Source organism: Zingiber officinale, chromosome 10A, assembly GCF_018446385.1.
Source record: "Zingiber officinale cultivar Zhangliang chromosome 10A, Zo_v1.1, whole genome shotgun sequence".
Classification (NCBI taxonomy): Eukaryota; Viridiplantae; Streptophyta; class Magnoliopsida; order Zingiberales; family Zingiberaceae; genus Zingiber; species Zingiber officinale.
This window is the reverse complement of record NC_056004.1, coordinates 27792490-27807915: the sequence shown is the minus strand read 5'-3', so window position 1 is coordinate 27807915 and position 15426 is coordinate 27792490. Positions and strand designations below refer to the sequence as shown.

Here is a 15426-nt window from a genome sequence, read left to right as displayed (position 1 = left end):
CAGATATGTTTATAGCAGTTATATTAATGCTTGAGAGGGTGGATTGGATGTTCTAACTGATTCCAACATCTAAAGCAAGCTTCCATGTGCTCCAATGACATATTCCATCTTCTCAACTATGCCTCAGCAGTGGCTTGTTCTATGGATTTGATGTCTAGGATTGAGTGGCAATTGTGTGTGTATTGATTTGAACAAAGATTGTCCCATCTTTTTAATTTGATTGTTCTATATTTTTGATTGTTTGATTGTTCAATTCTATATCTATATACAAAGATGGCGGCGTGTGAATGACTTCAATTAATCAAGGATGGCTGCCATAAATAAGCTGTAGGCACAAGAGTTAATTTTTCCTGCCATTAGAAACACCTCCAAACTCAAGAAAGGTAAGGGAAAGAGGAGTAGAAAGACAGGAAGCAATATATAGAATGAAAATGAAGAGAGAGGTGCAACTCCCTTAACCATATATATACCCTTTGATGGCCATCAAAGGATAGAAAACAGGAAGAAAAAAAATAATTTCACTGTTGTCATTATCTTCATCCACCAATCTATCGCACAAGCTCGTCTATGCAACATTTCTCTAGCTCAATACATCTCTGAGTTCATTTGCAAGAGAACCAAGAGAAAGGAGACTTGTTCCACAGAGCAGAAGAGGCAGAGAAGAGTGGGTGGGTGGGTGTGAGACAGAGCCGAACTATTCATTCATTCATGACGCATCCGACAAATATTGAACAAAAGCCAAAGTTTACATCCAAAAAAAATTTGTTGAGTTGCGTGTACGATTGACAGAAAAACCAAGAGAGCAAGGGAAAAAACAAGGCACACTTGTTATCGCAATTGATTACACTTAAGCAGTCTGAACATGGATTCCGATAGCAATGACAAGGATCGTCATGAGGACAAAGAGGATGACCGCATGCACCAGAATGGAGATGCCGCTGGTGCACATGTTCCCAAACTCCACGACCCTCGTCCTCGACGGCAGCTGAAACAGCAGCCCCGGCGACAGCAGGATGAACAGAATCACAGCGACGATCACCGGACCCCAATCGGCCATGTGCCTTGATCAACAAGCTAAACTCTTAGATTCTTCTTGTTTAAATTTTAATAGAACCACAAGTGCATGTAAGATGAGGAATGCATGTAGAAGAAGAAAAGGCTGTTGCTATACTTAAGCAATAAGAAAGCAAAAGTGCAAGGGGAGGAATTGCTTTATGATTCATGGAATGCAAAGCTTTACACTAATACATTTGGTGATTGGTCACTTTAGTCGGGATTTTTTTTTATTAAAGTTGCAGGAAATCGGAAAAGGATTTGAATGCGCTCTTTATATATCAGTGCAGTGTGAATATGAAAAAGTTTAAGAGCATTAATAATAAAGGGAAGGAAGAAATTAGCTGGCGTGTCGTTTTACTGTTATTATGCAAAAGGCGAAATGCTCGCTCCTCTCTTTGAATTTAATAATTATCTTTGTAATCACAGAATTATCCTTGAATTATTAGCTAATGCTGCCGCATAAAAGAAGTTCGATGAATATAAAGCAAAGTTTGTTATTCCTTTTCCGTGACAAGAAATATTGGTAAAAATGTTAATGACAAGTAATAGTTGTTCATGGTAAGAAAAAAATTTTATTTGAAAAAAACAGCTGTACATTCATAAACTTATAAATGTTAATGCTGCTGTCCAAGTTCTAACGCATATGCATATCTGCACTCATAAGGAGAAGTCATCTGTCAACAGAAGAGAATCTGTAATGGTGTTGCATGTGCTATTAATTAACCTCAATCTCCTTCACTTAACCGGTAAATTTCATCCTACCGATACAGGTACTGCCCCAATCTCTCACAATGAGATGGTGGGACCCACTACTTAAGTGTGGGTCTCACCATCCAAATATGAGAGGTTAGGACAGTGCCTGTACAGGTAGGATCGAATTAACCCACTTAACCATCATCACTGTTATTTGCACACTATTTCCGTCTTTCCGGCTCGGCTCATATGGAGATTTTTATTACCATTAAGATCACATGGGGAATTGGGATCGTTAATTAAAAAGGATCATATGTTATCATGTGTAGAATTTTAAATTAATTTAAGTGTAATTTTTCTTTATATTGTAGTAATTTTGAATAAAATTGTTATAATAATAGTGAAATAAGAATAATTTTAAAAATAATTTATTATACTAATATTAATAATAAAATGATTTTTTATTTTTTATTTTATTTTCAATTATTATCTCTCATATTTATGCTCCTGACTCCTCGTGTCACTCACTTTTTCTGTTTTTTTTTTTACTGAGACCTGAGTCACCGATATCAATAAGGAAGGGCATGGCTAAGTGGCCTACACTTTTCACATCTCATATTATTTTCTTTTTCTTATTTTGTTATTTCAGGAGGCGGCCCGGTAGCTTCCCTCCACTGTGAGGACGATGAACCATTACAGTGGGCGGCTCTCAAGTTGCGTGGGAAACTTGCAATGTGATTCTCAAATTTCAATCCCGGCCATCAAGCATGATTATTTTATTCAGTTGGTGACAAATTTTAATAACATCGAACCAATAGCAGACCTAATCCAGATGATCTATTCGGATGGTGGGTTATGAGCGTCAAAGCTAATGTCGTTACTCTAGATTGTTTTCGTATTGTTTTCATTTTCCCATGATAAATTAGGAGTTTGTCCCATTCTAAACTTCATTGGGTCCCCAGGTTGTAGTCTTGAACGTGGTTCCACCGCTAAACCAATCGATTACATCCAAAATTAATAGCATAGTAAGAATTATTATTTAAACAATATAGAGAAAGAATTTTCATTTTAATTAGGTTAAATTGAACCAACAATATTTTATTTAAAATAGGAGGGTAATTTTCTTTGAATCCAATGAAAATCTGATATCCGATTTGAATGAAAGAAGACGGAGAGGAACTATCGATATTTGACTCGAATACTCAATTAAATAATATATATATATTAAAAAAATCTTAAAATTTATCGATATTTGACACGAATACTCAATTAAATAATATATATGATCTTGTCCGGAATATGAGTCGGATGAAGTCCGGGTGAGCTGCTGCTGGCATTGACGGAGGGGCGACTAAGATACCTTTCTAGTATGCGCTTCCAAAAATGGACTCCCATGTGGTGCTGACGGACGACGATGACTGAGCCGGCGGTACATGAGCTCTGCGCACACTCAGACATGCACATGGGCGTTAGAGGCCAGAAACCAGGGAAAAGGTCCCCGGAGCAGGCCCTCCGACGCTCAAGTCAGGTACTTTTTCCACAGAAGAACAGTGTACGAAGAAAAAAGAAAGTAGAAGACAAGTGCAAATGTGCGAGAGAGCATACCTGCGAAAGGGAGAGGTCCTCCCTTTTTATATGATAGTGCGTATCTTCTGGAGTCTTACTAATGTCAGAGAATGTCGAGTGTTAGGACTTGTCGGGTGATGGAGGACACGTGACATTTCCCTATAGCTTGAAGGAAGATTCCATTCGCAGGTGATTGCAGACCGTTGGAATATTCCCTGACACTTGGCAGTTATTCTCTGATAGACGGTTACGATTCCCTAATCTTGTTGCCCTATAGCGCTTTCTACCCCGATCGGGAAAGAATAGGACAACCTTGAATGATCAACCGAGTCTAATGCCTTTATGATTCCCTGACCTTGTTGTCCTGTAGTGCTTTCTGCCCCAATCGGGAAAGAATAGGACATCCTTGGATGATCAGCTGAGTATAATGCCTTGGCCTAGACCTTGGGAGGCCGAGGCCATGAAAAGATAGTCCAAGCGCTGGACGGGAGTTTTAACTTACCGAGAGCACCAACCCTAAGTACCGCCAGGCCGCGAAAGCCTAACCCATTAGATCCTGGTCAGGTGTCATCCGCCTGTCTCCCTAGGTGTCTCAGATCTGGAGTCTCGGTCTGTTGGAACCCGACCAGGAATCAAGTTGCTGACGTCGTTCCATATCTGTTGACTGCCACGTTCTCCTTAATTTTTGACTGTCACATCCCCTTGACTTCTGACTGTCACGCCCCCTTGACTTCTGACTGCCCCCTTGACTTCTGACTGTCACGTCCCCTTGACTTCTGACTGTCCACCTTTATCGGACCCCACCATCATGTACCGTATCACAAGCCTCTCCCCAAGTCTAGTCGAAGGAGGCTCAAGTCCGACTGACTAGACTCAGGCTCTAGTTTACTCGTTTCCCTATAACATTCTTAAATGCTGCATCTTTTCCCAATTCCTCGGCTATGAACCCTGATTAATTACCCAATCCACCTTGGCAGAAGAGCCTCTTAAATTCCTTGAGGTCGTCTCTTTCTACCTTCCTCTTTAAAAAGCGCTGAATCCCCCCTACATCATTGTACTTTTATCGCTAACTTCTTCTGACCATGGAATCTACCCCTAACTCTAATGAGGTGTAATCTCTACGCCAATAATTATCCCATATGACTCAACTACTTGCCTACAAGAATATTGCTTTAGTCGAGATGATGCAAAACAGAGATCTTCAGTCTTCCCTTCGCCAAGATATTGAGGAACTTTGGCTAGCCGCGAAGTCTCGAACCCAGGCTGAAGTAGTGTTGAAGCAGAAAGCTTATGCGAATCTGGAGAGAGAAGCTCAATTCTTGATTTATCTGAGAGAAAAACACGCTGCTTCTATAGCCCTTCTTCAAGAAGAGAACCGGCTCAAAGATGAAACCATTGCTCAACAGCGTCACATTGTTCAATTCACCAAGGTCAAGCTGGTTCAGGCGCGATCTAACTCGGGGCAAGCAGATCACACGGAATACCTTTACTCGAGGTGTTGATCGGCTACTAACGTTGTCGCGGACCTATGATCAATTTTAGATATCCCCAGTTGTGAAATGAGAGCTTGGGAGGTGTTCCCTGTACTTCATTAAATAAATACAACTCTAGTTGGGCTTCAGTCTCTGTTTCTTTTTCCCCCTTTTTTCCTGGTATGTCTCTTTTTGGCTGATAACTCGCTCAGGACTTAAGAGTGCAAAAGGCTAACCCATGAGTTATAAAGCACGGTAGTATGATGCGAGGGCAAGAGTTCAAAGCCTGCCCGAGGGATCATTGGTCGTGAGAGCAAGCTCACTTTATAATTCACGCTGAGGCGAGAGTCTGAGGCGTGAGAGCAAGCTCACTTATAATTCGTGCTGAGGCGAGAGTCTGGAGGCGTGAGTGCATACTCACATATAACTCGCACTGGGGTGAGAGTCTGGAATTCCGACTGGATGGTCGTTGGTCATGAGAGCAAGATCACTTATAACTCGCGCTGGTGCGAGAGTCTGGAATCCCGACGGGGAGGTCGTTGGTCGTGAGAGCAAGCTCACTTATAACTCGCACGGGGTGAGAGTCTGAGGTGTGAGAGCATGCTCACTTATAACCCACGCTGGGGCGAGAGTCTGGAATCCCGACCGGGAGGTTGTTGGTCATGAGAGCAAGCTCACTTATAACTCGCACGGGGTGAGAGTCTGGAGGTGTGAGAGCATGCTCACTTATAACCCGCGCTGGGGCGAGAGTCTGGAATCCCGACCGGGAGGTCGTTGGTCATGAGAGCAAGCTCACTTATAACTCGTACGGGGGCGAAAGTCTAGAGGTGTAAGAGCATGCTCACTTATAACTCACACTGGGGCGAGAGTCTGGAGGCGTGAGAGCATGCTCATTTATAACTCGCACTAGGGCGAGAGTTTGGAGGCATGAGAGCAAGCTCACTTATAACTCGCACTAGGGCAAGAGTCTGGAAGCGTGAGAGAATGGTCACTTATAACTCACACTGGGGCGAGAGTCTGGAGGCGTGAGAGCATGCTCACTTATAACTCGCACTAGGGCGAGAGTCTGGAATCTCGACTGGGATATCATTGGTCGTGAGAGCAAACTCACTTATAACTCGCGTTGGGGCGAGAGTCTGGAATCCCAATCGGGAGGTCGTTGGTCGTGAGAGCAAGCTCACTTATAACTCATGCTGGGACGAGAGTCTGGAGGCGTGAGAGCATGTTCACTTATAACTCGCACTGGGGTGAGAGTCTGGAATCCAGACCGGGAACGAATCCGGATTCCTGACTAGGAATGGATCTAGAGATCTGACAAGGAGTGAATCTGGAGGCTTGACCAGGAAGAGATATGGAGACTTGACTAGCAATAGATCTGGAGGTTTGACCAGGAGTGGATCTGGAGACCTGAACAAGAGTGATCTGGAGGTCTGACCAGGAGTGAATCTATAGACCCGACTAGGAGTGATCCAGGCGAACAACTTCTATAACTTGAAGGGATCACTCTTGAGGACTTAACTTAATGCACCTGCAATCACGAGGTGCAATACATAAGGCTTTAGTCAAAATTTAATCTTACCCTAATCTCGAGGAGGCATGAAGGCACCAAATTTGAAGCGCCCCTTCCCGCCACCTTCTTCTTCATTTCCCGAGGCAAATGCGTGGAATTTTCAGTCTCCGAGGCCTGGTCTTCACAAGGTAAAGCACGCTTGTTTGCATATCCCCCTCCATGATTTTCCTATCACTTCCATCATAAATACCCTTTCCTCAGGAGATGACACGTGTCCCACTAACTTAACTTGCTATAATGTGTGATGCACACTTTTTGCACGCAACTCTAAATAGCTTCCGCTTCTTGATCTGACGGCTGATGTGTGACATGTCGTTTTAATTGTCTGGCTCACTTTTCGATGCTTCCTAAGGGTTTTAGTTTAAAAACCCTAAAGGTTGTCCGTCGTTGTTTCTTATCGATTCAACTTCCTTCAGGTTTCCTTCTTCTCCTTGCTTTGCTTGCTCACCTCCCGCCTTGTGTATTGCCTTTGTCCTTCGTAAGTATTCTTTCTTCTTCCTTCCCTATTCCTTTTGATCTTGTAATGGTCGGTGCGAGGGAGGTGCCCTGGTATACGTATTTCCGCTCTGATATGGATAATAGCTATCTTAGGGTAATTCAATCAAGTTTGAAACTTTTTGAGGCCTACAAGCTTTGTCCTCCAGGGCCGATGATCATCCTTCCTCCCCTCCATCCGGTTTCATAACCTTTTTTAAGGACCAGCTCCTTGGCGATCTTCGCTTTCCCATTCATCCGTTCTTCTCTTCTTTGAGCAGATATTTTGGTGTTTCATTGTCCCAATTCACCCCCAATGCCTTCCGATCCATGTCCGGAATGGTGATCTTGTGTCGTCAGTATCAAATACCCTTGATCCCATAGCTTTTTCACCATTTTTACACCCTCAGGCGCTCGGAGCCAGGTGTTTTCATGGTGCAGTCTAGGGTCGAGCACAAATATTTTGACGGGATGCCTTCTTCCAACAAAGGATGGAAGTCTAGATTTTTTTTATGTCCAACTACCCGAGCCAGCATCCTGGCCAGCTGAGTGGCGCTATAATCTTCCCACTCCCTTTGAACTACGCGACCACCAACATCAACCCTTTTGCCATACAACCTCCGAAAAGCTAGAAGGCATGCAATTGCTACTCCCTTTTCTGATACGAGAGAGCATATTATATACTTTTGGGCTCAGCCACATCCAGACGCCTTTGAGTGCTCCTTTTGGTAAGCTCCAATATCCCCTCTTCTAGGTCTTCGCTAATTGAGGTATTCTCTTTTTGTTTTATAGAAGCCGTCATGTTTCGTGCCTTCGCCGTCGATTCTTCTAAATTGCCTAGCGATGTTCTGACGAAACGGGGCTAAGAGATTTTGGAGGGCCATGAGGTTCCTCATGCCTCTCAAACCAACACCTCGGCGGACGCTTCCTTTCAGCCGTCCGAGGCCCCCGAGGCCCCCGAGGTCCTTGGAGCTGAAGAGACTATGGAGGAGAGGGCTCCCTCTCCTCCTCTAGAAAAACGCCTGCGCCTCCAATGCAAAAGTAAGCGGGTCATCCCCTCAGTTCAATCCTCTCCCTCGAGGCTCCCTCTTTCCTCCAAGGCCAAGGTGAAGACCTCGGCTCGAGCGACTCCTTCTCCAATAACAGAGGTTGCGGGTTCCCCTGTTCCAGTTTTTGTCCCAAAACAGACCGTCTCACGGTTTAGAGACCCGCCCGAGGATTCCGTGACCTCATCTTTTCCACCCCCTGCTCCTACTTCGGCCCCGCCTCTTCTTCGCGGCCTAAGGAGTGTACTAAAGGCAAGTATGCCTTCACCTCGTCTTTTCAGCTACCTTGCCTACACATGCAGGGTCCTATCCCCTTGGCCAACGTTTCTCCCCATTGTGGCTAGGTGAAATTGCAGGAATTGCAGAAGCGCATGCTGCTCTAGTGAAAGATCTGGAGGCAAAGAAGGCAGATCTGATTGCTAGTACTGATCGAGAAGCTGCTCTTCGGAAGCAGTGGGAGGTAGGCTCGGCTACCCTGAAGTCCCTTCAAGCAAACCTATCCAAGGCTAAGGACGAAGTTGTCACCACACACCAAGAGTTGGCCTTGGTTCGAGTTGATGCGGACAAGGTCAAGGATGAGCTAAAAGATTACCAGGCCGATGAGGTTGCTCGTCTGAAAGCTTATAAGGCTGCTTACCTGGCTGGTGGGGTATTTGGAGCAAAGATAGGTAGTCTCATCGATCGGATGGTCTGCTACAGAGGGGTGGGAGCCTGCGACAACTTCATGAGAAAGGCTACCTCCGGTTAGCTCCTCCTGCGGATTTCCTGGGCAGAGGTCGCCTTATACGAGAGCTTCCCGATGATGCCTTCCCAACTTTTGATGATTATTGTGTGTTTCCTGTCTTCTACTTTTGATCTGAGCCTTGTCCGGGGCTAGTGTGCTGGCAGACTATTTTTGTAATGCCTAAGTGTATAGTTCGTTAAGCGCTTTTTTCCAATGATCTACGCTATTTCTTACTAGATATGTTCGCATGACTCGCTAAGTGCTTATCCCTTCGGCCATGATTTTATTGACTTGGCTTCTATGTAGGTGTCGAGGCTGGGGCCGGTCGGGTTTTTGTTACCTGAACGGGCATCTAATGTACTGACTGGGTTCAGTGATTTAACGACCCCATTAGTTGCTTTATCTGACCAGTCTGTTTATGGTGCCCGACCAAGTTTCATCAGGCCAAGCTACCCCCCAGTGCTCGTGAGTTCCAAGAGAGAGCTACTGTAACGTCCCTTATTCCCAAAGTCACAGTCATACCTCATTTTCCCTTTATGTCCCTCGCCTGTGCATCTTCCCCCACACCCCCTTGGCTTGACTTTCTAGAAGGATCCTGCGGTTGTCAATGCCATTAGGTTTACGGCTGACATCATCTACTTTGCATATGAACCGTTTGATAGGCATTGATAACGAGGCTCCTTATGCTCTCTTTGGCAACTATATGCGACTATAAATATCCCTTCCCCTCAGCTTTACTGAACTTTTCGCCTCGATAGTAAGCCTTCCCTTTCTTCCTAGTGTGTGTTGTGCTCTGCCCCTTGTGTTTTACGTTTGCATCATCCTATGGATTCTCCTACACCTAGCTACGCTCCAGGAGTCTCAACCTTTACGGGCGTGGATTTAGACAATCTCCGCTTCACCAATGAGATTCCTAGGGCCATGCACATCATTCTTCCTTCTGAGATCCACCGGGCTTCTTCACCTCTGGCAGGGTACACGACCTTCTTCAAGGACCAAGTGGTTGTCGGCCTCCACTTCCTCATTCACCCTTTCTTTTCTCAAGTGAGTCATTACTTCCGCATCCCTCTCGGCCAACTTACACCTAATTCCATGAGGATCTTGTTCGGATTCATCCTTCTCTGCGAAGTGTGTGATCTACCTTGGACTCCCCGCCTATTTCACTGGTTCTTTACCCCTCGCTGTCACAATGAGGGCCTCTTTTGTCTTCAAGCTCGCCCCATAACCACTTTTTTCATTCCTCTTCCATCCTCAGACTCCGATTGGAAAGAAAAATATTTCTTCCTAAGTTTTCCCCTAGACGTAGAATGGCCCACACAGTGGTGTTCAGCTTTACTTCCGACCCCGCTCTCGAAGACTTTCAGACAAACCCTGACTTTATAGAGGCCTCTGTTGGACCCCCGTAGTTGTTTTGATGTGATCAACCAAGTTAAGTTAGGTCATGTTTATTATTTGATCCCTGTGTCTAAGTGTGTAGGAGTTTAGGAGCACAAGAAGTCGAGCGGAAGACACAGCTAGCGAGAAGGACGACATGGGAAGGGAGCTGACGGGCTCGGTGCGTCCGAAGGATGAAAGAGCTGCAGAAGAGTACACCGGTGGATGAGAAGAACGTGCACGACGTTCGAGAGATGAGAAGCCGGGTCGGAAGCCTGCTCGAGGAGAAGGCCGGAAATTGGGTTCGAGTGAGCCTTATTTCGGTTGGCCACAATCACCCAAGCGATCAAAACTTCGGAAGCCTTCGTGAAGATGAAGAAAAGCTGAAGAAGCCATTGGAGGCACCCTCAACAATGTTGAAGGCGCCCTAAACGTTGAAGGCGCCTTCAACACTGATGAAGGCGCCTCCAACATTGAAGTCACCTTTAATGTTGTTGAAGGCGCCTTCAGCCTAGCCAACTCGACCATTTGCGCGCGGATAAAGTTTTATCTGCTCACCTCGGCTGGAGGCGCCCTCAACCCCATTGGAGGCCCCCTTAAGGCTCGAGATAAGTTTTTCAGACACTATATAAAGGCCCCTGGAGCTAGGAAATAATTCATTCAACTAAGTATTCAATTCCTAGCAACTTGTAAGAGCTTTTAGTGTGTAAAAGGCTTCTCCGCCTTCAGAGAAGGAGATAGATAGTGCGTTATTCCACCGCCTTGGATTAACAACCCTCTTGGTTGTAATCAAGTCAACTGCTGAGTCTTCCTTCCCGCTTTGCTGTTAATTAATTTTATTTTTATTATTGTTGCTATCATTTAAGCGTTAAAAGTTTGAGGAGGATACTTTTTATTTGCAGACAATTCACCCCTCCCCTCTTGCCGGCCCCGCTGCACTAACAAGTGGTATCAGAGCCAGACTGCCTCAGAAGGGCTAACCGCCGACTGAAGCACAAGGATCAAGATGATGGCCAGAACAAGCATTCATCCCCTGAAGTTCGACGGAGACTTCGCCACATGGAGACGAAGAATGGAGGTATTTTTTAAAACGGATTTTGACATTCTTCTAACTATAAAATTTGGGTTTTCAGCCCCAAAAGATAAAGAAGAGTGCCAATGGACAAAAAAGGAGCAAGCCGATTTCGTGGCCAACGGAAAGGCGGAATTTCACCTGCTCAGCGTTCTGCCGCCCCAGGAGGTAAGTCGGATCGGAAGCTATGACTCCGCCAAAGACCTCTAGGAAAAATTCCTAGAGCTCCACGAAGGCACATCAGAAGCGAAATTAGCAAGGTGCGACATCCTCCGGATTCAGCTGACTAATCTCCGGATGAACAACGACAAAAAGGTAGCGCAACTTCAAGCGAGAATTAAAGAGCTGATAACGCAATTGAACAACCTTAGAGAATTGGTAACAAATCGAGACTCGATCCGGTACGCACTCAACGCCTTCCCAAGGTCTCCAGAATGGGTGTCCTTAGTAGATGCATACTACATCTCTAAGGATTTTGAGGTAAGTACTTTATAAAATCTATTTTCTACATTCAAAATTCACGAGTCTCGAATTGCAGAGCCTAAACAATTAGAGAAGCCAAATCTCAATATTGCCCTACAAGCTAAAAAGGATGATCCCGACTCTGAAACGTCGATCGATGAAACTGAAGTGGTGCTATTGGTAAGGAAGTTAAATAAATTTATTAAAACTAATAAATTTAGATCGCAGTCAAGGAAACAATAATGCAATAAAAGGACGGTCCGATGCTATAACTGCAACGAAGAAGGACACATCAAGGACGACTGGCCAAAACTAAAGAAAAGGAACAAGGAGAAGTCTCAAAGGTCGACGTCCTCGAAGCACAAGAGTATGAAGGCTACATGGGATGAATCGTCATCCTCGGAATCGGAAGTCGAAGCATTCTCAGGATTAGCACTGATGGCCAACCATCTTTTCGAAGAAACTAGCTCGGAGATGAGCATAGATAAAGGGGAGGATCATTAGAAGAAGAAAGCTGCGATGAAGGGGGAGCATAAGATATAGAGGTAAGTGAGGTACGTAATCTGACACCCAAGCAGTCCTTTCAATTCATAAAAGTTCTCACTAAAGACTTAGTTAAATTAGAAAAGGAGAATAATGAGTTGAAGTTAAACTTAGCAAAAACATGCCCACTAGGAATGTACGATAATTTAAAATTAGAGAATAAGAAATTGGAAAATGAAATTGAAAAATGATTATGCATGCTTAAATAAATTTCCAAAATCAAAACTCAAGTTATATGGAAAATTAAACTGGTACATTAGAAAACATCAGGGACAACTTAGGAAAGTTTTCAAAAGTTATGTACCCCCTAAGTTCTTGATTAATCTAGTAGGAAGGAACCTTTACTAAGTTTCAAAATCTTTTCTAGACTATTTTTTTTTTTAAATTAAAGCTTTCAGCGAGAAAATTAAACGTTAAAATTTCTTTATGAGGTTTTGTCTAAGGAAGTGGTTGTTACTCCAATAACCAAGAAGGCCTAGTGACTCGCCACGACCTGGAAGTCAAAATATTGAATAAAATGTTTAATTAACTTTCTGGTAAAACATTAAAATTAGAATTAAATAATTCTTTAAAAAGTTTTTCAAACATTTAAAAAAAAATATTTTTATACTTAGAGAAATGTTTCATGCATAAAATTTTTTACTTAGAAAAATTCTCAAATAATATTTTTTTCGAAATTAAAATTTCTTCTAAAATTAGAAATTTTTATTTAAATCTTACCTAAGTTTCACTTAGAAAATTTTCAAAAGAAATTCTCAAAATTGTTTAATAATTGCCTAAGTTAAAATTGAAAATAATTTCTTTTAAAACTTGAACTTTTCCTTAGAAAACTTCTACTTGAAAATTATGACCCCATGTTTTTTTGCTGCGATCAAAGGGGGAGTGATAGGAACAAGTTCAAGGACGAGTTTAGGGAGAGTTAAAAATTAAAAATTTCTTTTTCTTAGTGTTGCAAATTCTATTATTGCAATATTTATGCTTAAACTATTAGTTTAGTAATTTATATAAATGACTGTTTGTCTATTTTTTCCTTAACTTGAACTTGGGTTGATGCACATCAAAAAGGAAGATATTGTTGGACCCCATGGTTATTTTGATGTGATCAACCAAGTTAGGTTAGGTCATATTTCTTATTGGATCCATGTGTCTAAGTATGCAGGAGTTTAGGAGTGCAGGAAGTCGAGCATAAGACACAGCTAGCAAGAAGGACGACACGAGAAGGGAGCCGACGGGCTCGGTGCGTCCGAAGGATGAAGAAGCTGTGGAAGAGTACACCGGTAGATGAGAAGAACGTGCACAGTGTTCGAGGGACGAGAAGCCGGGTCGGAAGCTTGCTCGAGGAGAAGGCCGAAAATTGAGTTCGGGTGAGCCCTATTTCGGTTGGCCGTAATCACCCAAGCGATCGGAACTTCAGAAGCCTTCGTGAAGATGAAGAAAAGCTGAAGAAGCCATTGGAGGCGCCCTCAACAATGTTGAAGGCACCCTAAACGTTGAAGGCGCCTTCAACACTGATGAAGGCACCTCCAACATTGAAGGTGCCTTCAATGTTGTTGAAGGCACCTTCAGCTTGGTCAACTCGACCGTTTGCGCACGGATAAAGTTTTATCCGATCACCTCGGCTGGAGGCACCCTCAACCCCGTTTGAGGTGCCCTCAAGGCTCGAGATAATTTTTCCAGGCACTATATAAAGGCCTCTGGAGCTAGGAAATAATTCATTCAACTAAGTATTCAATTCCTAGCAACTTGTAAGAGGTTTTAGTGTGTAAAAGGCTTCTCCGCCTTCAGAGAAGGAGATTGATAGTGCGCTATTCCACCGCTTTGGATTAACAACCCTCTTGGCTGTAAGCAAGTCAACTGCTGAGTCTTCCTTCCTGCTTTGCTATTAATTAATTTTGTTTTTATTATTGTTGCTATCATTTAAGAGTTGAAAGTTTGAGGAGTGTACTTTTCATTTGCAGGCAATTCACCCCTCCCCTCTTGTCGGCCCCACTGCACCAACAACCTCCACGCAACTAGGATGCTGGCGCTTAGACTTGCTCAAGCTACTGTTAGAGGACATACTATTTTTATTTAGGATAAGCTGCACCCCTTTAGAGCTACCATGCTCCCTAAGTATGACTTGTTATGCCTTAATTGACCTTCACTTTTATATTTTGATTTCTGGTGTTCTTTTGGCAGCAGACACCCTGGCCCGGGTGTCCCCGATTAGGGCTCTCCCACTGAGTGATATGGAGATACAACGCCGAGGACACACAATACTGGATAGGATGGGTCTGTCGCACCTTACTTCCATTCCCATGGGGGCTACTGCTTCAACCGCTCCTTAGTCAGCCACCCAAGCAACTCCTAAGTTCTCCGGGTGTGCTCCCCCCATGCCTCCTGCTCGTTGGCCCCAAACTTCCTCTGAGGAGTCGAGTTCAGACGAGCAACCTCTATCATGCTGTGTCAGACACCAACCTATGGGATCAGGCTAAACTCCTAAGGCCTCGACTACTGCTCCGTCATCCTACCAGCTTCTATGCCCATCCCGAAGCCCCCGCCCTCGAATGAGGCTATCAAACCACCTCGACCCAGGGTTGACACTACCCGGGAGAAGGCTCCAACTGTTAAATAAGAAACTGTCCTAGGGAGGCAACCTAAACTCAGCGCCCCAGCCAAACCTTCTCCTCGACCAACCACTTCCTCCCAACCTGCTCCTTTCGCTCGTCCTGAGTCAGCTCCCTCTTGTCTTGATCCGGCTGCCTCTTCATCGGGCCCTTCGGTTTCGCCAGAATCTGTGCATACCCCCTGGTCCATCTTCTCAACCAAAGTCTGCTTCCACCCAGCCTAGCCCGAGCGGGACGGCTCTAGGTTCTTCCCGGCCTTGGTATCTCCACTACCATGCCACTTTGCCTACAGAGTGGGAACTGCGCCGCACTCTTCATGTTTCTGCTCGCAATGTTCTATTATGGGGTCACTTAGCAACTCATTGGACTCATTGGGAGTGCACTATACGGGCGATGGACAACCGTCCCTTGCCTGGCTTGGTGGACTTGTCCACTAAAACTGCTACTAAGGTAAGTCTCCGCTCTCTTTTGCGGTTATGCTCCTCCTACTTTGCCTTTCTACTCATACCTCCGTAAAATTATGAGCAGATGTTTGCTCAGTCGCTCCACCTGAACTAGATAATCCTGCACATATATCGACACAATAAAATCTTAAAGGATTGAGTGGCAGACCTAGAGTCTCAAATCTCTGACCCTGAGGTAGTCGTATCTGGACTTAGGATAGAAGTGGCGACCTTGAAGAAAGCGAGCACCTCTCGGGAACAAACCTTGGAAGAGGCCCAGTCCGAAATCAACCGTCTTCGAGAGGATAAGAGCAAGCTTGAAGTT

At 44.4% G+C, this 15426-nt stretch overlaps 1 protein-coding gene across 1 annotated transcript; it reads right to left on the bottom strand.

Moving 5' to 3' along the window:
• Positions 1-727: 727 nt before the first annotated feature.
• On the bottom strand, positions 728-1169 carry LOC122027513. Its single transcript, XM_042586506.1, has one exon. The coding sequence runs from the start codon at positions 1055-1057 to the stop codon at positions 848-850; it is 210 nt and encodes a 69-aa protein (XP_042442440.1). The 5' UTR covers positions 1058-1169; the 3' UTR covers positions 728-847.
• Positions 1170-15426: the final 14257 nt, after the last annotated feature.

Bases quoted from the DNA above. Each gene is read 5' to 3' on its own strand.
- LOC122027513 (XM_042586506.1), bottom strand. From the start codon at position 1,057: ATGGCCGATTGGGGTCCGGTGATCGTCGCTGTGATTCTGTTCATCCTG.